Source organism: Pavona decussata, unplaced genomic scaffold, assembly GCF_977016875.1.
Source record: "Pavona decussata unplaced genomic scaffold, jaPavDecu1.1 SCAFFOLD_67, whole genome shotgun sequence".
NCBI lineage: Eukaryota > Metazoa > Cnidaria > Anthozoa > Scleractinia > Agariciidae > Pavona > Pavona decussata.
Genome location: NW_028145486.1, coordinates 2,699,370 through 2,724,802, shown reverse-complemented (window position 1 = coordinate 2,724,802; position 25,433 = coordinate 2,699,370). Strand labels below are relative to the sequence as shown.

Here is a 25,433-nt window from a genome sequence, read left to right as displayed (position 1 = left end):
TTCATTAAAAAATAAATAAATAAATAAATAAATAAATAAATCACTTTATCTAAGTGCCAATGTCTTTAGTGCAGAGCACTAATTGGAGACTCTTTCCAAATAGAATTGGAATTCAGAACTGTTGGTGTTTTTAGGAGAGGGGGAAATCGGAGTACCCGGAGAAAAAACCTCTTGGAGCGAGGACGAGAACCAACAACAAACTCAACCCACATATGACGCCGAGTGCGTGAATCGAACCCGGGCCACATTGGTGGGAGGCGAGTGCTCTCACCACTGCGCCATCCCTGCTCCTCCATCCCTATTTTAAAAAACTACAATAGGTCGTTATGTTCATATCTCAGGCGATGTTTGCCTTAATGAAACTGAAATACGCACCAGTAAGGTGAGAAGTAAGCAGTAAGTAATGTAAGTAGCGTTGATGCGCAGTGTATATGTAGCCCGGAGAAGATGCGCTCGAAGTGCAGAACATGCCCATCTAGATCTTCCATCGACACCCCTTCAACTGATATATCCTGCACTAAAGTCCAAATGAAACTGATTTATTCAGGTCAAGTGCAACATTACAAAATTGCTCAAAAAAATTATCATTTTTAGTCATGATAACATGCCAAGATTTTGATCCTATACACTAGGAACGGCAAGTCCTCAGTTAATTCGGAAAATAGATTTGATTTTACAACTGACGAGTATTACCTGGTTTCCAAAACTTTCAGTTGTTTTTCGAGGCTTTGAAGACTTATGGTAACTGCTCTCCTCAATCGTACGTGCAAATCGTCAGCATCAAGCTTATCACTTCCAGCTGCCTGTGTTTGACTTGTTGTGAATAACGTCTTTGGTGTCGCTCGTTCGATCTCAGCCAATCTCTGTTTCATTTCCAAATGATCCCTGAACAAGATAGCCTGGAAAATCATGTAAGACAAAAGGAAAGCAATTACTGCTGCATGAAACAAGCAGCGGAGAATCTCCCACAAAGAAGCCTTTGCCTTCTTTCCTAAATCCATGACCTTATAAAACATTGACTCACAAAAACATTGCCGATTGCGTGATGTATCTCTTTTCAGATCATAAAGGAATGCACTAGAACGTGTCTGAGCGCTTGTTATTATAAAACCAAAAAGGATCTTATGTTTATTTCTTTATTCGTTAATCCTTTTCATGCTAACAGTACCAAAACAAAAACAAAAACAAAAAAAACAGCAAGAAAATCCATTGGTACCAGATAACTGATAGTTACAGATGGTTGCTTTAATTTCGGGTTTGTGCAGGCTAAAAATTTGCTTCCAATTTCTGGATGGGAGCTTTGATATTAGCTCAGAAAAGGAAAGGGAAAGGAAAGAAAATAAACCTTTTTCCTGCCAAAACAGATGTAAAACTACTTCTTGCAAACTTGAAATATGGGTTTAGGCAAGGAAGGGAATATCCAGAGTCAACTATTTGGTCCATTGTTGTCTGTTTTGATAACCCGAAGGACCAGGACTAAACATTTCGTAGAGAGAGAACACACTAAATGGGTGATACTAGATTATGGACAGATTCCATCACTTTACAAATCAGATAAGTCTTAGAAGTAAACAATAAGGTCAATTTTTTTTAATCCGTTTAACAGTTGAAAAAAAAATTGGTTTTGTTCGCATTCGCCGAATATCACATATCCAATCCTTCTGCTTTTGTTGTGGCTAAAAAACCATAAGTACAAGTCCTCGAATAAAAGATAACTCACCGGGAAGTTTTTTTTTCAAATTTAGGCTAAAGCTGGAAGCGTGATTCTGGCGACGTAAGCGGGGGGAGGGCGGTTATTTCATTTTTACTGGAAGCTGCAAGATACGACCGGTGTTAGAAAAGAAACTGATTTCTTGAATTGCAATCTGATGCATGCAATTCAATGTTCAGTCTGAGGGCCTCTTCATAAGTAAGCATTTCCTTGGGGTTTTGTGCGTAAAAAAAAAAAAACGCACAAAACCGCCGGCTTGGTTGGTTGGTTGAGCGTTTCGATGTGTTGTGAACGAAAAGTCGACCTATCCCGGTTACCGAGATCTGGGTTTTTGCGCTAGAGATGTCAGTAACCTGGCTGGAAATCTTTCCCATGTGGACACTCCGCACGGTTAATGGCACGACTTAAAATAGACTGAAACCAACGCTAATATAAATTCAGTACAAAAAAATACGTTTGCTTCACAGATGCCGGATGATTTCTGTAAACCTTCAGAGGAAGAGAACACCAAAGCGAAGAATCGGCCCCCTTTTTTATGTCGGTAACCGGGCTAAAATTTTCCACATGAGCAGAAAAAGAGTTACAAAATTTGTCAAACAAACCGGGCCAGCCCGGTTACGGAGCTCATATGAAGAGACTCTACATTACTGATGACTCGTGACGAATAACAAACACGATCAACCACTTTGTCGTCTCATTACTTACCCAAAACTGAAATTAGGGGAAAAAGGAGGGGGCGCTTTCTTGAAAAATGACGCTAATTTAAGAGGGGAGGCTATAGGAGGGGGTTTATTGGGAGGAGCTTATACGAGGATTTACAGTATATATATATATGTTATTGAACAAGCGTGAGGTCCGTATTGGGAAAATATTGGTAAAGTTCTTTTCTTTTTGAAAGTTCATGCACCGAGACAAAGGCGAGGTCCATAAACTTGCCAAAAAAAAGGACGAGATCAATATTTCCCAATACAGACCGACCTGACTAGTTCAATAAGGTTTATATTATATAGGCTTTCCCGCCTGTTATTTTCCAGTTCGCGTGAAACTTGTTTATGTTCATTGTTCAAGTAGTGCGAGAAAAAGCAATGTTGACGCGTAACCGCAAACAAAAACCACGTGGCATAATTCTGATTTGCTCGCGCACGAAAAGGCGACTTTTTATTGGTCAAGGTTTGCATGCAAAGGTTGACAGATCTCTTTAATCGAACTGGAAAAGTTGGAAAAATGAAAAGTTAACTCATTTGAAATTCCGAAGAAAACGCATTTCTTAAAAGTGCTGACTGTTCAAAAGTCTCAACGTTTGAAAAAAACTTACTATGTAACGAACGGCAATCAATGAAATTGAAGCTTTTGTAGTCAAAATTACATTTTAGTCGTCTTTATTGTCACGCAAAATTTTCTCGGAGCTTGGGAAGCGGTGGCTGATCATTAATCGCAATCCAGATGCTAAACCAGCAGTTTTAGAAATTTGCTCCTTAATTAAAAAATAGCCGATCTGGCTGCTGTTGTGGTCGTCATACTAGTACTTTCCACCTCAATTGCAATTGTTGTTGTATTGCCAGCTGCTTTGAGATCGCTTGTGGTTGTTGAGCGACTGAAAGCTAACTATATTCTTTGTTGATGCCTAATGGAAGCCGATTTTTATAAATGAAAACTTCAGATTTTAACGGTACACTCAGTTGGGACTACAAGTTGTTTTCCTTTTGGACAGAGGACTTCTCGGGATAGCTCAAATTCGTCACCTTGAATGGGGTTCACTTGTGACCCGTGGGTATTAGGAGAACGCTGGATACTACGTTGAGGGCAAGTTAGAGTTCCAGGTTCGTATTAGTCGCCATTTTTCTTTCTAACATCTTTAATTAAGGAAAGTGCAGAGCGGCAGATTAAGTTCGACCCAGGATATTGCCTCAACCTTTCTGAACTCGTTCCATTAGTGGCGAACTTTTACCCATCCCTTAATTAAGGTAAGATTTTTTTTTCTTTAGTGGTTCTGGTACTCTAAGAACTTGTCGACGGAATTTTCTTCGTTTTCTTCGTCGAGTTTCTTGTTTTCTGTTGTTAAGACGGAAGCCCTAAAACTCCTACTCCTCAAAAACAACATTTGAGGAAAATATAAAAAAAAAAATTAAATCACGACACCTTTGTTAGAGGCTACCCAAATAATCTGATTGAAAAAAAATTATCAGACGTCAAATTTACAGAAGGGCCATGGTCATTGAAGCAAAAAGACAACACCCCTAGACAAATATTGCCTTTCGTAACAATATCAACCATCGTGCCCAACCTCAAACATGTTTTAATGGGAAAATGGCACTTAATACAAAACCAGCCTTTCCTACGAGAAATCTTCAAAAAGTCACCGCTAATCTCCTTTGAAAAAGGAAGATCTCTAAATGACGTGTTTGTCAGAGCAAAAATATATGAATCATAAAAATAATAATAATAATAATAATAATAATAATAATAATAATAATTTATTACTTATTCGGCGCAAATATCTATATGAATATATTCAAATGCGCCTTACAAGTTACATTAAAATAATACTAAAATAATAAAATGAAGTTACACTTAAAAAAAAATTATTGTTAGAAGACCTGCAGGCCTGTCACCCCATGCTATTTCCTACTCAAAAGAAAGATTGTTGAAGGTTTGCTATAGTAAAATTCTTTTATATTTCTTCCACATTTGAAATATGGTTCTCCATAATGAGCAGGAGATCAGATGTAATCTGTTGCATTGTCACTTCTAAAACATTAATACCTGTATTAAAATGATAGAAGAGCAGGTTGATATGTTGATATTCTTGATATGTACAATAAAACTACTTGACGTGGTGTTTTGATATCATACTTTGGTTCAGTTTACCTGCAGGAATTTTTTGGATGGTGAACTGCTTGCGGGAATTTTCTTTTCGCAATTTTTCTTTCCAGGAATTTTTTTGGAAATTGTCACCCCCTCCCCCCTCCCTCCCCTCCCGTGATTTCTAATGGTACGCCGCTTAATTGAAAGCATTTTTGCTTTGTATTGCCAAACTTGAAACAGTTTGATCCATCCAAGCATATGTTCTTAGCGGTCCTTATAGGAAAATTCGGACCGCTCAGGGAGCCAATCAGAATGCCCCTTTACAACACGGACCAGTTCAACTATATAATAGAAAAGTTCATTGACTACCGTCTCTTAAAACAACAGACTTTCCTCTTGACTTCACGCTGGGCTAGTGCAGGAATGTTTTTTGTTAGAATTGGCAGTGGGGTAGCGCGCTTATTAAGTGTTTGGGCTTTCAGGGTGGGCGCTTATCGATAGACTTTCTAGAAGCCGTTTCCAAGATTATGTTCCCTATCTACTCTCAGTATGTGTGTTTGTGTTGGTTCCCTCTCGCTGTCGCGACTTCGTCGCTCAGAGAAGTTGACTTGTCACAGGTCTACTTATTCAACGGTGGGCGCTTATCAAGTTTTTGAGCTTTCAGGGATGGTGCTTATCGAAAGTGGTCGGTTAATCGAATAAACATCTGCTTCCGGAATAAAGAGAATAGTATTTTTAGACCTCGTTGCCCAGGCCACTTTCGGCCACGCGCCAAATTCTTGGAGAAGGTAGCCGGGAGGATCTGTGTTTGGAAAGCTTGGAATCTTCAGCCAATAGACCTTTTTCATGAATGGCGGCCGATTTATCTTCGCATGTTTATTAGCCCTACTCACCTCGTTTTAGAGAAAAAATTATATTTGCTAGCGAGGCAAGTAAGGCTAATTTCCATGGAAATAAAAATAATTTATCGGCTGCCATTTATGAAAGTATTGCTCGGGATGCTCACAGGATAGACCCAATCGCTCTACTTTGGTTAAAGCGGTGTTTTAATTTCTCAAATCAAAATGGATGAGATTCGTCAAGCGACTTAGCTCATCACTGGGCATATACGAGAAAAGCAACATCAGCCTATCTCAATCCTAGAGGCTGTGATCCTTCTTGCCCGTTCTGTTGGCAAGGATAATGAGGGCTCTGGGACGAGATTAAACAGGAGCCCGTTACCTAGGGCGGAAACTGCGCAAGCGTTCCATCTCTGATTGTAGGGAACTGGTATTTTACTCTCGTGAATGCTAATAATTTGATTTGTAGCCTCGAGACTTAACCACTTACTAGATCTATTTGCTACAAGAGCAGTCCGCAATATTTTAGTAAGACACTGTACTGCTGGTCTTCACTTGGTACAAACGGCGCATGTCAGTTCCCTACCCCTGACGTATGGAAGACAAGGTAAGGTGTCACAACAACCTTGTACAAGATACAGCAGTGCGCCATCCTGATTAGCTCTACTACCAGGAACATACTCTGCCTCTCTGTCAACACATATGAAGTCTCGAGAGCTTTTGTGGCTATAATGCGCGGTCATCAAGTACCCATGATACTCTTCGCTCCAGCCTGATGGACAGTCGTTCCTTGCGGGCATCATCAGTTGGGAACCACGTGACCTGACGTAACACACAACGCATGGTGCTTCATGGTCATGAAGGTTACTTGTCGTGAAAGGATTAAATGAACTGACTTCATACTCCGTTCCATATATGGCGCCAGATCGCTGCCAAGAGTCGCTATATCTGTCGTATTTTGGATTGTTTGGCAGGCATAAGTATTTTGAGCCACCATCAGCATGATTACCGTGACCGCTTCCGATAATTCCTAAAATCGGAAGTAAAATGAGAGGAAAATTAGAGGCGAGCGATTTTATTGAGAATCATGAATGGTTCTTTTCCTCATTATTCTTGAGAATTTTCTGCATGGGATCCTACATTTTTCACTCTTATTGTTACACCAAAGCTTTGAATATTTGAAAAGTCGGTGTAACGCTAAGCATGATTACAGTTATTGTTGTTTCATGTTAAATAAATCTCACTGAAACCCTATAAGAAAAAGGATCATGAATGAGGTAATCAGTCATCCTAGCCTCCCTCGCAGACGCGTTTTTGGCTTTTCACGCAATCTTTCCTCCCTAACGAGTCTGTCTCGTTGCGGAGGAAAGATTGCGTGTGACGAGCCAAAAGAGCGTCTGCGAGGGAGGCTTGCCATACATATCAGTTTATTAATCTTTCTCTCATTTGATGTTTATGGCCGTGTACCTAAGGTGTACGTTTCTTCATGTGTAACCGCTTCTCTAAAGGCAGGTTATTGCATTTTCAGGTAGAGCGAACTTTAACATTTTCTTTCACTAAGCGATCCCCTAGCTATCGAAATGAAAGTATAGTACGTAATTCTTTTATCAGTAAAGGCAAAAGCTATTAGTTGATAAAAGATATCTTCATGAATTCGTCTTGAGATTCGTCTTACGAGACCCTTGTCAGTCTAGTCCGAGATTTATAAACTATACGTCTTTTGTTTCAGACAGTACTGGCATGAAGTACTTACCGGTGTACACAATCTGAGCGTCTCCACTGCAGTTTGTGCGCCCCCAGCGGACGTACTTCACCCCAGACAGCCCTTGTCCTTCTTGTCCCTTTTGTCCTTTGGGTCCAGGTGGTCCTTGAGAGCCTTCTTTGCCGCTTTGACCAACATCACCTGAATCATTGAGAAATTCGTGACAAGTCCTTTCAGTCTAAGTGCCAATTATGCTAAAATAAAAGTAGCATCCTCTTTTGAAAGTATCAATGCGGGATCCATGGTCAATTTTCAGCGACGAACTACTTAAATGGCTCCAACATCTCATTTTGTAGCTGTAGACTCTGTGGAAACTGAGGAGCTATAAACACTCCTCAGAGGGGAGCACGTTGAACAATATTTTGCCTTTTTTGACCATCCAGAGCGTATGCACGGGAGAGCTCAGGAAACGACCGTTCAAAGCAGCACATAATTTTCTACAATCCTTATATAATACATGTGGATACCTTTTAGTCCAGGAAGACCCGATGGTCCAACGAGCCCTCTTCTACCATCACGCCCGTCACGACCTGTAATTACCATCACTAACTTAGCCAAAGAATTACGAGATAAAGGGCATCTTAAGCTAGCTTCTTTTGAAATTATTTCGTACCAAAAGGAATATTGAATAGTATCATATCATGTTCTTTTGGGGCATAGTCTCTTTTTAAAAATGAACAGAATAACATTCCGTTCATTCTTCCCCTGATAGCAGAATTAACAGAAACGATAAAATCTGCAATTCCACAGCGACAAACCGATGAGTGGTGCCGGATCACTTGTAGACCAGGATCAGCAAGTTATTTGAAATTCAAAATACGGCAATTCCTCTTATTCTGAGTAAACCGTATTCTGTCACTTCAAAATATTGACGGCAGACTGATCCTAAGGGCCGAGATGACAAGCTTGATACAATAAACAACAAAGGCTAGAACAACTGAAATATATTTGTTTAAAAAAACAAACAACAAATTTTTGCCCGATATTTCGGTTTGCAATACAAACCTTCTTCGGGGGCTGAACGAAAAAGAAAAGTGAGAAACATGAAAGGATCGTTACAAATAAAGATTTAAAATATAAAATGCGTGACAATGATTGGTTGTTTAGGACTAAGTTACAAGTGTGAGATATGTCATTGGCGTGTTTCGTCTCGTCTATTTATACCAAGAGGGTGCAATATTTTAGCTTTGTTGATTAAATCATTGAGCTTTACGAACCTTTCTAACTGAGTCACGTCCACCTAATCCCGCTTGAACTTATACGCAGCAAACGTGACTCAGTTCTTATTCTATCAAGCTCGTCACCTCCGCCGTTCGGATCAGTCTGCCGTCAATATTTTGAAGAATAAGAGGAACTGCGTTCTTTTGTGAAAATTTTAAGGTTTATGAGACTAGGCGGATTTGAGTTGTTTAGAGAACTGAAATTCTGTGTTTTCGTTTATTCCTGCATGAATAAGAATAATTCCAAACAAATGCACCCAAAATAAAGTTTCAATAATTACCAGAAACGGGAACGACAAATCCAAAATTGAACTAGTAGGATCCTAGGGGGTCTTAGTGAGCACGCACTATCTTGGCGATCGATCAGAGGTCGCGTATGGGCGATAGTCACGTACTTAGTTGCCACGTTTTGACTGGAAGCTGACTCAGCTGGGCCACTGAAGAACTCAAATGCGTATGTCTACAGCGAGGGAAGGATGTTTACAACCGGGAATAAAGTTCAGCGACAGCCAAACTGATTCGGCCTGAGGTCTCGCTGGGAACTTTTTTTAGTGGCAACAGACAGCTCAGTCAGTTCGAACAATCACGTCATTCTTAGTTCCTTTTTCCCTCTCGAGGAATAGGACTGACCAAACTGACAATTTACTGCGAGGCAACATGCACAAAAATTAATCATGAGAAATCATTTAATTAGTTCATTCTTTTCACACTCATCAACCCTAACTAGCAACATGTTAAGTATGATGGTGTCCCTTTATATACCTGGTATCCCGGGAGTTCCCGGGGGACCTGCTGGTCCATCTCTTCCATCCCGTCCAGCTCTTCCTATATAAAATAACATAAGTGACACCAGTGAGCTATTTTTAAAATTGGTTGAGGGAAATTAGTAATATAAATACTTCTTCTTCAAGCCCAAGCCAAAACTTAAGACCCGCAAGGTGTCCGTTGAGTTACTGGTATCCGTTTACGGATTCAGACGAGGCGAATTTGACTCCTTGTAAATAATGAGATGTGGGTAAGTGGACATGAAATCAAATTATTCTGCCGTTATTTCGTAACTTTACACTTTTCTCTTTACATCACTTCACATGATGTGCACTGATAAGATTTGAGTAATCTTCCAGATCAGGGTTAACTGTACTGTCGCCTTTAAAACTGTGTAACCGAGTCCCTACTCTGCAAAAAGATACCGCCTTTAAGATTATGCTCGCGGCCTAATTTTTCCCGCGCAAACAGTCAACGGTCGCACTCGCGTACTTCTCGCTACTGGCTGATCAGACGCGCGCGGAAATGTCATGACATGGTATCCCAAGGTACCATCGGCCAAACCTATGCATGGTTCCCTTGCTCCCAACTCGTCTCTTGAAAAGGTTTTGTTTTCCTTGAGAACTCTGAAAAGAAAAACAGACATAACTCACTACCCCAATTGTGCGGTTTCTCCTGACCCCTCTTATTAAAAAATAGGCTTTGACAAGTGGTAAGAAATTATTACCGTCTCTGCACTCAGCAGCTTTATCTTCAAAGGGAAATTGGCCCTGAGAAAGAAGGTGGTTGACGGCAAGGGCCCCCACAGACGAGGCAATTTGCTATTGACGAAAATTTTCAATCGACAACTTTGAATCGACAAATATTAGTGTTTGAAGAAACGTAACTTCCTCTTACGAAGAGTAACCTGTATGTTTTGAGGGAGCCTTGAAACTTGCGTGTAATGCGCATGTGTACATCGTGCAGAAAATGGGGGCGTTGAGTAAAAAATGTTATTTATGTTGATCTTAATCAACATAAATTGATATTTTGCCGTTAAGTAACAGAAAATTGGGGCGAGCGTAGTGCGTGGAGGCTTACGGTTAGTGGTTTGAAAAAGAAGAATCCGTTGAGAAAATTGTGATATTCTACATTCAGCCTCCAGGGCGACACATTACGTTAAGTTTGTTTGTTTGTTTGTTTGTTTTTAGCTTTTACTTTCGTTTTTTCTGCAGAAATATTGTTTTTCGCTAATTTCATTTTAGCATTCGGCTGCCTTATCAGTTAACCCCAAAGGTTGCGCCATGGCATTGGTTGGGGTCCACAGTCCCTATTTTTCCCGTAGCGGTTCTTTTAGGGTTTACATGTACGGCTGTGGGGCATGTAAGCTATCGGTTTATCTTTATCCATGATTCCTGTATTTTACTGGTGTGTCAAAAAATGTTTATCTTGGGCCTGACTGACCAGCTTCATAGCTGTGTTGTGTGTTTGATTGTGTAGTGTTTACGCCACTGGAAAAGAAATTTTTAGTAATCGATGAGTTAGTTAATTACTTACAAACAAAACGGCCGCATTTGTTATCAACAGCTTGTTTAATTATTGTTCATGTAAATGTTCTCTGGCGTGACCGCACATCGTGTATGCTGTTTCGCAAATACTGGTTGATACTGATACTGCTGTTTTACGTTGTTCGGTACATAATAGAGTCCTAAAGTGATGACGTCACACAAACTAAATTTATAAAATTATGGGATTTGTAAATTCGGAAAGATCATGATGAGAAATGTCTACTTGCCAAAAATCAGCATCTTATTGCAATTTGGGGGCGAGATATTAGCTCTGTTATTGCCGACTCCATACAAATCCTTCTAATCTTGTCTCAGTTCCAAACGTGAAGAACTGAGACAAACTTAGACGGATTTGTATGGAGTCATCAGGGCATAACAGAGCTAATATCTCGCCCCCAACTTGCAATAACTATGCTGATTTTTGGCAAATAGTCATTTTTCATCATGCTCTTTTTGAAGATATTATCAAATCCCATAATTTTGAAAATTCGTATATTTGCGACGTCACACTTTAGGACTCTATGTTGTTATGTAATTGATCTTACCTGAATTCCAAAACATTCAGTCGTTTCTCGAGGCTTTGAAGGCTCACGGTACTAGTAAGTGCCCTTCTCAATCGTACATGCAAACCTTCTGAGCCTGCAGCATCAAGCCTGTTATCTTCGGAAGCAGTGTGAGTTGGACTTGTTGGGAACACTTTCTTCAGAGTCAACTCAAATGTGTTCATCTTGTCATCGATTACAGCCAACCTCTCCTTGGTTTGCAAGTGATCCAAAAACAAGAAAACTATGCAAGACAAGAGGAAAACAATCATCACGACATAAAACAAACTGCGGAGAATCTCCGAGAAGCGGCCTTTTGTCTTTTGTACCTTCTTGTTCGAATCCATGATTACTAGCCCCTCAGTTGACGTAGCGAATGGCAATTGACAAACTTCCTCACAGAGGTATCTCATCGAACGTGAGTGATTCACCTCACTTAATTGCATGAGTGACATGTAATGGATACTCTTATCAGGTGTACAAGAAGATAAGCTTAGCTCCTTGGTCTTTTGCTCCAGATTAAAGTGATCAAACGACCAAACTGATATACACATAAATTATGAAAAGGACCAGAAATGGCCACGAATACCATTTCAAGACAGAATTTCAGCGGAACTTAGCCATTTTTCGCCACTTGACAACATTTTTCAATTTTACCGTCGCGTGAAATACAAAAACTCACTCGACACTCGAGGAAGGAACGTACGTTACACGTAGGGTCCTTCTGTGTACATTCCTTTTAAAAAGATGTTTTCAGACTGAAACGTTCTTAAGTATGTTCTTAAGTTACCTGGCCCCAGTTGTTCAAAAGCCGGATAACTTTATCCGCTGGATAAGGCACTATTCAGGGTCTAAAATATACTTCACGTTAAACGTTGTCCAAGGTTTTGGTATACTCCCAAACTTAACTGTTGTTAGAGTGTGCATATTCGCTTGTACAAGAGGAAATACTGAAATCTTTGCACAGATTGAAACTGTCGGATAGTGACTTATCCACAGGATAAAGTTATCCGGCCTTTGAACAACTGGAGCCTGGTGAAGAATTTCAGAAAACCGATGTATACGTGACCAGGACATGAACCCAACAAAAAGATCATTGTGCGCTGTGTCCTGTCAAATTCCTTTAGCAGTTCAAAGGTGTTTAAGCTGTTTTCATGTGCTTTTGGATCGATGCGAATGAATAAATAATTATCTCTTAGTCTCTGGTTGGGTACATTCGTAGCACGTTCTGAACATCTGGGTGAATTACAGCCTCAAAGTTTGTATATATAGTATAAAAAGAGTACTACCCAACAGTGACATCACTTGGCGCATGGGTGGTTCTCCCTTGTATATGCTCCAGGGGTATACCTGTAGCCTGGCTCCCAATGGAAATGAAGAAACTGCTGTGCTGTGTCGGTGAGGAATAGAAACGAATGTTTGGTTTATGAACATAGTTGATGACTAAAGGTAAATTGGCCACCTTTACAGAGATTCCCCCGGTGCTGACGTCCCTTCGTTAGAGCATAGGGCAAGCGCTCAGGACGAAGGGCTTACGCTCTAAACGTCAGCCCTCGAATCTTTTTACGATGGCCAACTTACCTTTAGCTATGAATTCTGTTGGTAAATCAAACACTTCCAATGAAAATGGTTTTCGACCTGTTTTGATCTGAAAATGGTATCAAGAGATTTATGAGAGAGTGCTCAATGGGCATTGATTTGGTATTTAGGATGAAACTGATACGAACATCCGTTTGGGTGTCAGGTCTGAAAATCGTTAATGGAGGCACATATTTTAACTTGTCCATACTTATTTATTTATTTATAAATTTCGAGTCTGTTCACCCTCAACGCTTTCAATTCCTGCTGAATCCGATTCAAAACGAAAAAAAACCCTGGCCGCCTTTGCGCCTATTGAGCTTTATTGTTTCGTAAGTGGCAAAAATCTCAGCGTTTATGATTATGCTAATCGATACAGAACTGAAACACGCTCCAATGTAAAGATATTTACTTACACAATGGTTATTCATGATTTTCGCGATAGATGAACAGTACCAAAACATTATTCACCCATGCGCACCTCGGCTTAAACGGGTTTTTAAAATCTTAACGGACATTTCATTTGCTGCTTTACGAACCAAAATAACTTAAATTTGGAACGAAAGTGGGTCTCTGAAAAGTTAGCACACGCACAAGGTTCCCAAGAGTTTACCATACTTTGCCTGGAACTTAAGCGGACAGTTTGAAAGATTTACCTGAAAGGTTTGAGGCATGAAGTGATAGTGAAGGCCGCGCCGTGTATGTGCAAGTCCAAGAGTTGTACAGTTGACGTGACCCGCCTGAGAATAGGAATAGATCGTGGCGATGCCTATTTAACAAGGGAGAACGGCTTCGATCTGATTGATTAATCCAGTATAGAGGTAAGTTGCTAAGGGTCAATTAACAGTTGGGCTGCAAAGTTTGCTGCTGACCAAAGCTCGTTTTAATTTTCAACCATGCTCTAAAGCCAATAATTTGCTTTCTCCCGGCTTCGTTTCCTCACACTCAGGTTGCGCACCATCACTGAGTAGCTTCAAGGTAAAATACAAAGAGATGAACACAGGAAATCGGCCAGAACTCAGAACTCAGTGGGACATTCAAAAGGCCCTAATGGGTTATAAATCCCTAAACGGCCTCGCTACTCGCTCCATACACTTTCCGAGATTCTGTAAATAAACACAACCTATTCCATTCAGTGCCACGGACTAATTGTCTTCCTAATAGTTTTCGCTATAGCGGTGCTGTTCTGCCGTGGACTAGCTCGGCTCGGGTTTCTCAAAATGCGAGGCAAGCAGGATGTCTGGGTGAATTTAGTTATGTTAATGTAAATAATTTCATTGTTTACTGTTCAACTACTTGTTCTTTGACAGTCAAACTCAAAACGCCGATTATTGAGGAAAAAACTACAGTGTGTTCAGTGCCAATTGCTTGAGCTTGCTTGTATTAACTTGTATTTTGGGTATCTTGATTAAAGATTCAGTAACGATCGAAACTTCCAATTTTTCCGGAACTTATATTTATAAAGTTACAGTTAGTAGTCAACACCAAGAAATGATATTCGTTAATGTGGAACTATATTAAAGGGGATCATTTCTTCATGTTTCTTATAGTCGTTTATTTACTCTTTGCTTATTAGATTAAATACGCTGCTGTAAATCTCGAATCAAACAACCTCTCCCGGTGTACGAGAGAATAAAACAATAACGTGATTTTACACTCGGACGGAGACTTGAGTGATGGCAAATGTAAGTACTAGAACATTATTTATCTATTTAATATAACCTTAAACTCTGACTTGGAAAAACTTTAAAACACAACATTTATCATTAAATTAGAAAAAGACTTTTCGGCCTTCGTCGGTTTCAAAAAGACTATGAATAAGCGGGTGCTAAATGTACTGACAACATGTAACGAAAGATCACCGAGCAGAGGGAGATAACGAAGATAACAGAGTCCTATAAGTTTAAGATTATATTATGTCCATTCCTGAGTACAATTTTAGTAGTTTTCATTATTTATTTATTTATTTATTTATTTATTTATTTATTTATTTACCGAACAAATCTTCACTCGAACTAGAACGTTACAATATAAGATAATAAGATATTCAGCGCTTGTTGAACTTTTATGGAAAAAAAAAAGAAAAGAAACAAAATTAATAAGCACAACGGAACTACATTTAGGTACCTATATCAATGTCGCGCTCTTTGGAAGGCAAGACAGATAAAGTTCTTATCTCATTTTATCTGGCTTTTTTATTACTGAATATTCCTCATTTCGTCAGTGTACCACTGAATGTAACTGACTTTCTAGACCTTTCCCGATCGGGACGACTTCAACTACAGTTAATAAGTTCCAAGTATAGAAAGCGATTTGAAGTGTCTCTCGGACGACTGTAAATAAAATATCTTCAAATCAAAAACCTCAAAAGATAGAAATAGTTACAGACAGCTAATATACTTAACTGAACCCTTTTAATCTTTCTAAGTCAAAGGAGAGGAGATATAAAGGAAACAAGGGAATAATTCTCACTGGGCCTGGGGAGATCTGGTTACTAGATAACCTTGAGCCCACAATATGAGCTTAGGTAACTCGTAGGAGTGGTTAAACTGTGTTTACTTTTTCGTTTCACAAACGTGAAGGGCACGACAAATTACACACAGCTTCACTGATGTTCAATTACTTTACTTGCACAATTGACCGTGCAATTCAGTTTCAGTTTATTTTTTTTGCCATTGTTCTTGCACATTGTTGCATGAAAAATTACATTAGACTAAATGAATAAGAGAGAGAAACATGTGGCGAGGATGCCCATAGAGAAACCATTGGGGAGTATATGAGCAACAGGCAACTTTGAAATCAGGATTTTAGGCGTAGCTTATTTAATTTATCAATAAATTTAGGTAAAAAAAGCAAGTACTCAATCAAACACACACAGGCAGCAAAAAAAAAAAAAAAAAAAAAAAAAAAAGCACGTTCAAAACAGGACTAGTCCATTTAGGAGAAATGATCTTCATTCAGATTTCAACAGAGAAATACCCTCAGCATTCTGAATTTCTGAATTAAAGTAATTAAACAGTTTAGGTCCATGAAAACTTATTGCAAACTGTCTGATAGTCGTTCTACAATCAGTGATAGCATTTAGCCGGGCCAAAATAATATATACCATTATATACGATTAACTATGGCTGTGGTCACTGAAGTATTTTCTAATCCAAAGACATTAGTATATTTTTACTGCCATTTTGAATCAACTCATTTAGTGCCACTGCGCATGTCAACTCACGCCCTTCGTAATAAGGTGGGCAAGTTGAAAAATAATCACAGTTCGCCTGCACCAGGTACAATAATGCACCGTCGTGCTCGCGGTGACTTCCTGGAACCGATTCCGGTTCCTGATCAACACAAATAAAATTCCCTCCTTCATAATGCCAATGTTGAGTCATCAAGTACCCATGATACTCTTCGGTCCATCCATGAGGACAGTCATTCCTTGCAGGGATCATCAGCTGAGTGCCACGTGACCTGACATAGCACACGACACAAGGTGCATCATGCTCGTGGACATTTCTGTTGAAAGGATTGAAGGAACTAACTTCATACTCAGCGCCATATATGCCCCCAGCTCTTTCAAAGGTGTCGGTATATTTTGCATATTTGGGTTGGTTTGGCAAACAGATGTATTCCGCTCCGCCTCCTTTGTGTTTGTAATGGCCACCTGCTGTGAACCCTAAGTACAGCATAACAGTAAAAAACAAACTTTAGATGAAGTTAAGGAAGCGACGTTTAGGTTGTTTTTCCTTAGTTAGTTAATACTAGTTACATTTAAATAAGTCATTGTGTAAGCTCCTGAAGAATGAGGTAACGTGATTTACTTGACAACATTCTTTCTCCTTTCTAGATTAATCTCCACCCCCTCCTCTCCTCGACCCCTCGATTTGTTTCATCCTCTGTTGAAAGGTCGACAAAGGAGAAATAGGCACCCAGGAGCAGTATTGGGACGTAGTACATATTCCGATAACTGCAATTTTTGCATGTGTCGTTAAACTTCCAAAGTGTTTTTCCAACACTCGGCAAATTCCCATCAACTTCTGATTGTTATGCAAGGTTGAGGTCTCATTCACTGTGAACCCTCTCAGCAAAATCACGGCAAAATGATAATAATGGTTCTGTAAAGTCCAATAATACATGGGTGTGGTCACAGCCGGGGCAGTGGTTCTTTAACGTCTCCATACTTGAGATCGGACCGGTCCAACGTTGGTCCGGCCAGGATTCAAACTGACCTTCCCCTTTGTTGTCTTTTTATTAAGAAATTTCCATTTGCCTCAAAGCACACTACGGGCTGAGAAGTCATAAATATATTTAGCGATCAGAAGCCACTTAAAATCAGTAATTATAATATTTGTCCACTATCAAGCATTCCTTATTTCAGTAACAAACGTCATAAAATTCATTCAGTAACACGAAGTGCATACCTACCTGTGTACACAACCTGAGCATCTCCACTGCAGTTTGTGCGCCCCCAGCGAACGTACTTCACTCCAGACAGCCCCTGTCCTTCTTGTCCCTTTTGCCCTTTGGGCCCTTGTGGTCCTTGAGAGCCCTCTCTGCCGTTTTGACCAATATCACCTAAAGCATTTCAAAGATGCGGTTTACTTTAATATTTATACATAAAGACACGGAGCACTTATTACTTTCTCATGTATTATACCTGTCGTTATCTAATGAGTCAAATTTGCTATGACTATTGCGTAATCAATGACAAAGTGACTACATCTGGTCTAAAACCATGGCCTCTAAAACCAGTCCAAACTCTTGATCAGCATCGTTCTAGATTACAATGTATGAATATTAAGTGAATCACCATCTTGCAGTTATGTAGGCAACATAAGCAGGCTTGAACGAGATTCGAACCCATGACCTCTGCGATACCGGGGTAGTGCTCTGCCAACGGAGCTATCAAGCCAACTGTGAGCTGGTCATATTGTGAATTCGTAAAATACTCGTAGAGGTGAAGTATTAAAAGTGGAATATATATGACAACAATGTATCAGTTTTGTTTTTTTTTTTCTTGATATCCAATTTCAGAAAATAACCAAAGCAAAACCTCAGTAAGCACCTACTCGTCATGTTTAATCCGTTAGTACCTTTTGGTCCAGGAAGACCCTGTGGTCCGACAAGACCCTCTCGTCCGTCGCGACCTACAGAAATTAACAAAAGAAATAAGGATTAAGGACTCTCGGCCAATCCGGCTAAAATGCGAATGTCTGGATTTAGCAACAGAGTTGATAAGGTTATTAATGGCTCCAACAACGGACTAACGCTCGAAACGTCAACACACTCGAATCTCGTCACGGTGGCCAAATTAGCTTATCACATTTACTGTTGGTAAAACCAAACATTCGTTTCCATCTCCCCACCGAAGCAGCACCACAGGTTCTTTAGAAACTAACCCCCTTGCAAATTATAGCAATCTAAAATACGACTTCGAAAGACTATTTCTACGGAAACCTCAGCGGAATCGGCATCTGAATAATTAATTGGCAGCGACAAAGAAAGTTTTTCTTCCTATGCCACAAGAGGGGACCAGCCTAATCTCCAAGTTTAAAAAGGAAAGCATTCAACGCAAGGCCTCTTAAGACGAATTTTTATCACAGCTACAAATAAAATTAAATATTTAAAGAAAAAACACTTTCCATGTACCGATTAATCCTTGGATCGTCAACATTGGCTGCCACATTGTTCATATCTTGGCTTACCGGCATAGTTTCTCGTAAGCCTCAGGCATTTTTTTGAATGTTTACTGAATGTTACGTACTGAAATGTTAACTGGGAGGATGTATATGTAATTTAGTAAAAAGGTTCGGTTCGGTCCCTAACCAATCAGATTCCAAGGATGATACCACGTGATCAAAGTGAGCAATCAGGATCAATTAAATTGCGTCATCGTGACGTCAATCATTTAAGAAATGACGTAGTGACGTCGTGGCTTAGTATGAAAATGAGCTAGGCCACGTGATCAAAACGAACCAATCAGGATTTTTATTTAGCACTTTCAGAGACATTCAATTTTCCAATTTTTCACCCGTATTATACCATTACCATCTTCACTTACCTGGTAATCCGGGTGATCCCGGGGGACCTGCAGGGCCATCCCTACCGTCCCTCCCGTCCCGTCCTGCATAAAACAAAACAATCCACATTAGCATTGTAAATGACATTCGCCTGCTCTTCAGTGTAGTCCCAGAGCGGCTATCGAACGGCACAGGTTAGCGCAGACTAGCTTCCTTTCGAGTTGATGAAGTCAGAAAGAATGAGGTCTTATAAGGAACAATATTGCAATCATTTATTATTTCCTTCCTTTGCCTGCAGCTGGAATCTTATAATTTGCTGTTTAGGGCACAAACAGCACACAGTGTCATACTTTAGAAAAATGACTAAAAGTACTACTATCTAGGCAATTTTAAATTTCTTGTATTTTTTCTCGCCACTTTGTTGCGACATGTACACAAGTTGCACGAATCATTGCCTTGTGTAACGTGCCCTAAAATGGGCATGAACATGTCTAGCAAATTTGTTCTTGCTGCAACTGTTGCGAGAAGTAGAAGTAGGATCTACTACCCGAAACGGTGACTGCAACAAAAACGTTGTGAGACATATTCATTGTAGGGTTTGTAGACTACGCAACCGGATCCGTGCACCTTGCGTCGCAACGGTGCAACGAGATTGCCAGTCACGTCTTCCTCTCTTCCGTGCCTACACGTTTAAGCACATAAAGGGACAAAAATTGAAACTTCCTTTTCCTCCCAGACGCTTTTAGGGCTCAACAAAAATCGCAATTCTCAGTAGAGCACTGTTCTATTTTTTTTATGAAAAACTGATCATGAAGAATGCCGTCAAACAAACCTCTGAATGACACACTTGTTCCTAGCACATCTTTTGGAGTGGATTTGTTGTCATTGAGAACCCTGAAAGGAGGAAAATAAATTAGCGCCTGTTTTAAATTCGAAACAGCAACTGATTGTCAAATTAAGTCCGTTCACCTTTAATAACAGCAAATTTAGCTAAACAGGTTAGGAGAATGAAGAATCTGATGATCCAAGGAAAAAAGATAAAACCCAGATTAAACCAAATTCCAGGGAGAAGTATGATATAAACTAAAAAGGTTACGAGTGGCTGTTCACTCTGATTTTCCTTCTTGAAATTGCCTTTTCTGGAATTTCATCCGATCGTAAGATTTTTAACCCTCGTTATGATGGATTATTTCGCTTTACCTGATTTCTAGAACTTTCAGTCGCTTCTCAAGGCTTTGAAGACTTAAAGGGACGGTCCTCCTCAGTCGCACATGTAAATCTTTAAAACCACGCTTGGTATCTTTGGCTTCATTCTGAGGCGGACTTGAAGGGAAGAACGACTTTGTCGCCAGTTCGAGTGAGGTCACCTTCTCATCTATTGTAGCCAATTTTTGTTTCATTTGCAAATGATCCATGAAAAAGAAAGCTTGGAAAACCATGCAAGACAAAAGAAAAATGATCGCTGCTATACAAAGCAAGCAACAGAGAATCTCGGAGATGCCGAATTTTTTTCTTTGTTCTTTAGTTGTCGTATCCATGGTCAAATGATTTAGTTTATGTTCCTAACCGTACCTTCGCAAAGAATTCCGCCTGAACGCGTCTGCCCCAGCTTATGTGCACTATTTATGAAATGAAGACTGATAATCTCACACTCAGAGTCAGACCTTGATCTCTGCTGCATTTTTTAACGGCGGAGCCGGGCTGACACCTGAACTTGGCAAATTTCCTATGTTTATTCAGTCTACTAAAACGGAAGAGTCATAGTCAAACAACTTGAAGGTTAGCTTCGAAATTTTGTAAAAAGAAGAAGGAACAGTTATGATGAAAATCCTCCATAGTAATATAGTAATTTTACCCTTTTTTGATTAAAAAAAAATAGAGATCTTATTTGCTTTAACTCTACGTATGAGCTTTGACCCATTCAGTTGGACTTCTTCCACATTTAAAGTGTTATTACTTTTCATGATTATGTTACTGATGAATCTTGGTAGAACTTGCCATAGGAATAAGGATCTTGAACAAGGATCACCCCTTCTTTTTCACACCATCTCCAGCAATATTCTGATATTTGTTTTAGCAATATTAAGGACGTGTCTCGATTATGGGACGATTCCAAGACTTAACAAAAATAGAAGTCTTATTCCTTAATCTACTTACGAGCTTTCGAGCAGAATAAATGGAGCAAGAAGTGCGGCTGATTCATTCTCCGTCTTGGCGTCATTTGTTGGTTTGTTTTTAGGGCGAGATTGGATTCCAGAGACAAGAAGAGAATATGGTGTTATGGGGCGAGGAAATCTTCCCAAAAAGCCCCAAGCAAACCTTGTAAGTTCTCTTTAATTCTCAGGGCAGTCTAATGCGTAAAAATGGTCTCTGGACGAAACGTTGAGTACAATAATTGTTCATATCATATTGGAAAAAATAAAAACTAATTTACGTTTTGCTTCTCTCCCCCGTCACGTCCCCTCGTTGTTCACTCGCTTTACTATTCCTAAGAAAAATAAGGTAGTGCTTGTGGTCTAACTTCCGTGCAGTACTGGTGTCCAGTTACAGCTACCTAGTTACGAAAAGCTGTTATTGGCAAATAATTATATGACTGTGCTATCCCCATATCAAAATTAGCGCGAGATAAAGCTATCAGGATCAATAATGATTTTGTTAAAACAAGAGCAATGAGGTTTTCTTAGCTTAAGATTAGGGAAATAATCACCTGAGCCTAGCTTCGCCCCTGACAACTCCCCAGTCGGTTCAAACAGCGGATAAAATATAATGTATTGGTCGGAGTACATTTTATCCTCTGGATAGCGATTTGTCCACTGGATGGAGTTATCCGCTGCACTCTTTGAACAACCGGGGCCAGAGGTATATCTGAGAACTATTTAAAAATTTCATGGTGCTTATTTACATCACTCAGGGCGGAATTATTTGCTGTATTTTATTGAACTTCACACAACTTGCTGTGTTGTTCAGCTAGTTTGGTAGTCCCAGCTTGGAAAGCAAAATTACGAGTATTTATCACATCACGCGAAAGACCTCCCTGTATTACACCTTTATCTCGGGTTAAATTATACAAGCTATTAACCGACTTGTCCACTAGTGCTTCTGATTAAAAGATTCTTTCTGAATATAATGAATTATAACCTACCAATTAATTTCCGCGCGTTCTCATTGGACAAAACAAGTCACGTGGTACGAAATCGGATGATAGCCGCGTATCGGACGATAACAGTCTCCGATTTTTTCCCGCGAAGTCTTACTTGTTATAATCCGATCACATTTTAACAAAATGTCTTAAGTTGGTTAGCTTGCATTTATTTGATTGTCATCACTTCGTGGCCAGTGATTTTTGCCTTTTCCGTTGTAAAGGGCGCGCATTTCAGAAACTAATCATACCCCTTTCAGGCTTGTTGGTATATCGGATGATAATGCCCTCGCCTCAACGGATTATCCTCAAAATTTAGCAGATACACTCAAAGCTTCGCTTTTCTGGCAACTGTTTATTTTTCGAACAATCTTCAGCCCTGTTCATTATCCTCCAATATATACCAGCCGCTTGAAGGGGTTTATTTACTAATACATGATAGAGCGTGAAATCAAGATTATGTGGCATGGTAAATGACTTAAAAAATTTAGATCAATAGCCTGCTCGAGGATGTGTGTTATCTCCTTTATTCTCCACAGTACGAAAATATGAAAAGCTTAACGGACTAACTATTGAGTCACTGAAGCCCACTGAAATGACGTCATGTTTCCATCCTCTGAGGCTGAAACTGTGCATATAGAAATGAAGGTACGATAACAGGAATTTACAGTAGTAGGAAAAATATCCGGGTTATAGGCTTTTTCTTCTTTTCTAATTGTGTCTTTTTATATTGAGAAAATAGTGAGGAGGCAAAAAAGAACTAAGTATTCACTTTTTAAAACTGTCCCAGAGTAATTAAGGAAAATTCGTCATCCCCGAGTGGTCTCTTCTGTAAACCAAGGTCGAATCAGAATTATATATGCAAATGCTAACTGCGGCAGAAATTAAAAAATAGGAATTTATCATCAAAGATGAGTGCGTAATGATAACCTTGTCAACATGATTTCAAGGATATATACCCACTAAAGTTACTTTGGCCATAAAGTCTGTAAAACAAAACAGGCCTAACATCCTCTTCGTGAGATAAAACTACCAAAAAGTGGACATGTACTAAGATAAAATGACAGAAGATTTCTAGAAGTAACATTGTTCCACGCAGTTTAAGTTGAAGTTTTTCCTTCACTTCGTACAAACCGCGCATGTTAACTCTCGACCGTTGTAATAAGGTGGACAGCCTGAGAAATGACTACAGTCTGGCTGCACGAGGTACAGTAACACACCGTTGTGATTGCTGTGGCTTCCTGGAACTGATTCTGGCTCCTGATCAACACAAATATAATTAGTTGATATTGTATGTCCGTAATGTTCAGTCATCAAGTACCCATGATACTCTTCGGTCCATCCATGAGAACAGTCATTCCTTGCAGGGATCATCAGCTGGGTACCACGTGACCTTACATAGCACACGACACATGGTGCATCATGGTCGTGGACATTTCTGTTGAAAGGATTGAACTCATTCACTTCATATTCAGCCCCATATATGCCTCCAGTGCTTTCAAAAGTGTTTGTGTATTTTCCATATTTGGGTTGATTTGGCAGACAAATGTATTCCCCTCCGCCTCCTTTGTGAGTGTAATAAGCTCCTGCTATGAGCCCTGGGTAGAACATCAGTAGAACATACTATTTGAGACATTAAACTATTAATCCCTGCACTTAAAAGTAATCTCTGTAGCTTAAATATTCTTATTATGTAGTTCTCCCTTCGATCAATACCACTATTTAAAACTTCAAAAACACCGGACTGAAAGGAAACTAAAAAAGTTAGCGTCCAAGGCTACATTGTAGTTGTAAAAAAGCGGACGCGTCCCCCTATTCAACACTGAAATTTGCAACAGTTATCCATTTCACTACAATTTTAGCTCTCTCTCTGGTCATCGCATTGATTCCAAACACCGACTAGACATCTAATGTGCAAGCGTTAAATACGTCGTTAAGAATGTTGTGAAATTTTTGTAATATGCTCTTGGGATTTAAGCTCCGTGCGCAGGAGCCCGCCCTTACGTCATAACTCCTTCGCACATTTTCCCACCTAGGGGAATTTGGATGACGGCGAAAGAATGGAGGGTTTCTTCTCCTTGACTTGAACTGCTTACCAGAGTACAAAACCTGAGCATCTCCACTGCAGTTTGTGCGACCCCAACGGACGTACTTCACTCCAGACAGCCCCTGTCCTTCTTGTCCCTTTTGTCCTTTGGGCCCAGGTGGTCCTTGATTACCTTGTGTCCCATCAAAAGCAAAAGAAGTGGTATTTTAATGCCATTTTAAGGAATTGACATTCCTTATACTTTAAGTCAAAATGTTCATTGGAGCAAATTCGTAGTACTCAAAGGAAAGCAAACTTCATGAAACACAATGTTAGACCTTAGCCTACGCTGAAGACTGTCTGTGGCAATACCTTTTTGTCCAGGAAGACCTTGTGGTCCAGCAAGACCTCTTCTACCTTCACGTCCATCACGACCTGTGGGCATAATAAAGAGACAAATGTATGGTTTTATCAGCAGAGTTGACAAGGTAATTTGGCCACCGTAAAGAGATTCTAGTGCTTGACCCTTGGTCAGTGGCCACGAGAAAAAGAACCCGATCGAAGGCTGCACTTTGAAAAAATTAACCGTAACTGGAGTTTGAAGATTTTAGTTAGGGTGTCTGATTTTGGGGCTTCGGGAAGTCAAGAATCAAGCGTTATTTATCTTTTTCGATCTCCGTATAGAAAAATGGTTTGAGCATTATAATGGGTTTCACCACAGTGATATTCAGTAAAGGAATTTAATTTACTAGCCATTCTATGACGTCTTAATGTGAGCCATCTTGAACTGGACGATCGATATTTAAATTATATTATTCACTCAATCAATAGAATAACTTTCTTTGAACTAAAAATTTATTGATACGCCTCAGTAAAAAAAATAACATCCTTTATAAAAATGTTTACAATAGGTGCTACTAGCATCGTTATCAAGTACAAAATTACAATTTGAAGGTAAAATAACTGAAGACAACCTCGTATCGCAATAATTTTTCGTGTTATTTTTAGGGCAATATTAGCGTAAGAAAGCTCCAGCAAGATTCCAAAAGAAAGGAATCCTAATTTAAAATCAACCTTCAACGAAGACCACTCTGTTAGCTAAATTTGTTCTCATTGCGAGTGATTTTTTGTTTTTTTGTTTTTAGTTTTTGTCTACCCGGTGTTCCCACTATTCCTGGCTGTCCTGGTGTCCCTGGTGGTCCCGGTGGACCCACGGGTCCTGCGAGGCCATCCCTGCCATCTCTTCCGTCCCGACCTGAAAACGAAAGAAAGTGTGACCATTTGTTAAAACCGTTCAATCAATCTGCAACGAAAGAGAGAGGAGGAGAAGGAAGAAGAGGAGGAGTAAGAGAAGGAGGAGGAGAAGGAGAAGAAGATGATGATAATGATGATGATGATTGATGATGAAATCACAATCACACTAACCTCTTTGGGAATAACCGTCTCTTGGAAAAGATCTGTTCTCTTTTAGGGCCCTGAAAAAAA

General features: G+C 39.7%; 5 protein-coding genes across 6 annotated transcripts in view; 1 reads left to right on the top strand and 4 right to left on the bottom strand.

Moving 5' to 3' along the window:
* LOC146478068 (uncharacterized) overlaps positions 1 to 12,948 on the bottom strand; it is a 66,634-nt gene extending 53,686 nt beyond the window's left edge. The window contains exon 1 of the mRNA XM_085112780.1: positions 12,636 to 12,948. The gene's annotated coding sequence lies outside the window, so the exon portion shown is untranslated. The remainder of the gene's footprint in view (positions 1 to 12,635) is intronic.
* LOC146478056 (uncharacterized) overlaps positions 1 to 25,433 on the top strand; it is a 208,781-nt gene that overhangs the window by 15,440 nt on the left and 167,908 nt on the right. The gene's annotated exons all lie outside the window — the stretch shown is intronic.
* LOC146478066 (uncharacterized) overlaps positions 1 to 25,433 on the bottom strand; it is a 73,911-nt gene that overhangs the window by 7,173 nt on the left and 41,305 nt on the right. The window contains exons 3-6 of the mRNA XM_085112802.1: positions 25,374 to 25,423; positions 25,105 to 25,203; positions 24,321 to 24,383; positions 24,019 to 24,141 (exon numbers count right to left, since the gene is read on the bottom strand). Coding sequence (XP_084968928.1) covers positions 24,019 to 24,141; positions 24,321 to 24,383; positions 25,105 to 25,203; positions 25,374 to 25,423 — 335 coding nt within the window. The remainder of the gene's footprint in view (positions 1 to 24,018; positions 24,142 to 24,320; positions 24,384 to 25,104; positions 25,204 to 25,373; positions 25,424 to 25,433) is intronic.
* On the bottom strand, positions 5,892 to 11,601 carry LOC146478069 (uncharacterized). The gene is made up of 6 exons (XM_085112777.1): positions 11,195 to 11,601; positions 9,667 to 9,728; positions 9,100 to 9,162; positions 7,585 to 7,647; positions 7,109 to 7,258; positions 5,892 to 6,385 (listed from the first exon to the last, which is right to left on the bottom strand). The coding sequence occupies exons 1-6, from the start codon at positions 11,536 to 11,538 to the stop codon at positions 5,907 to 5,909; spliced, it is 1,161 nt and encodes a 386-aa protein (XP_084968903.1). The 5' UTR covers positions 11,539 to 11,601; the 3' UTR covers positions 5,892 to 5,906.
* LOC146478067 (uncharacterized) lies at positions 14,179 to 20,365 on the bottom strand. The gene is made up of 6 exons (XM_085112504.1): positions 19,984 to 20,365; positions 19,616 to 19,677; positions 18,825 to 18,887; positions 17,857 to 17,910; positions 17,189 to 17,338; positions 14,179 to 16,439 (listed from the first exon to the last, which is right to left on the bottom strand). The coding sequence occupies exons 1-6, from the start codon at positions 20,319 to 20,321 to the stop codon at positions 15,919 to 15,921; spliced, it is 1,188 nt and encodes a 395-aa protein (XP_084968630.1). The 5' UTR covers positions 20,322 to 20,365; the 3' UTR covers positions 14,179 to 15,918.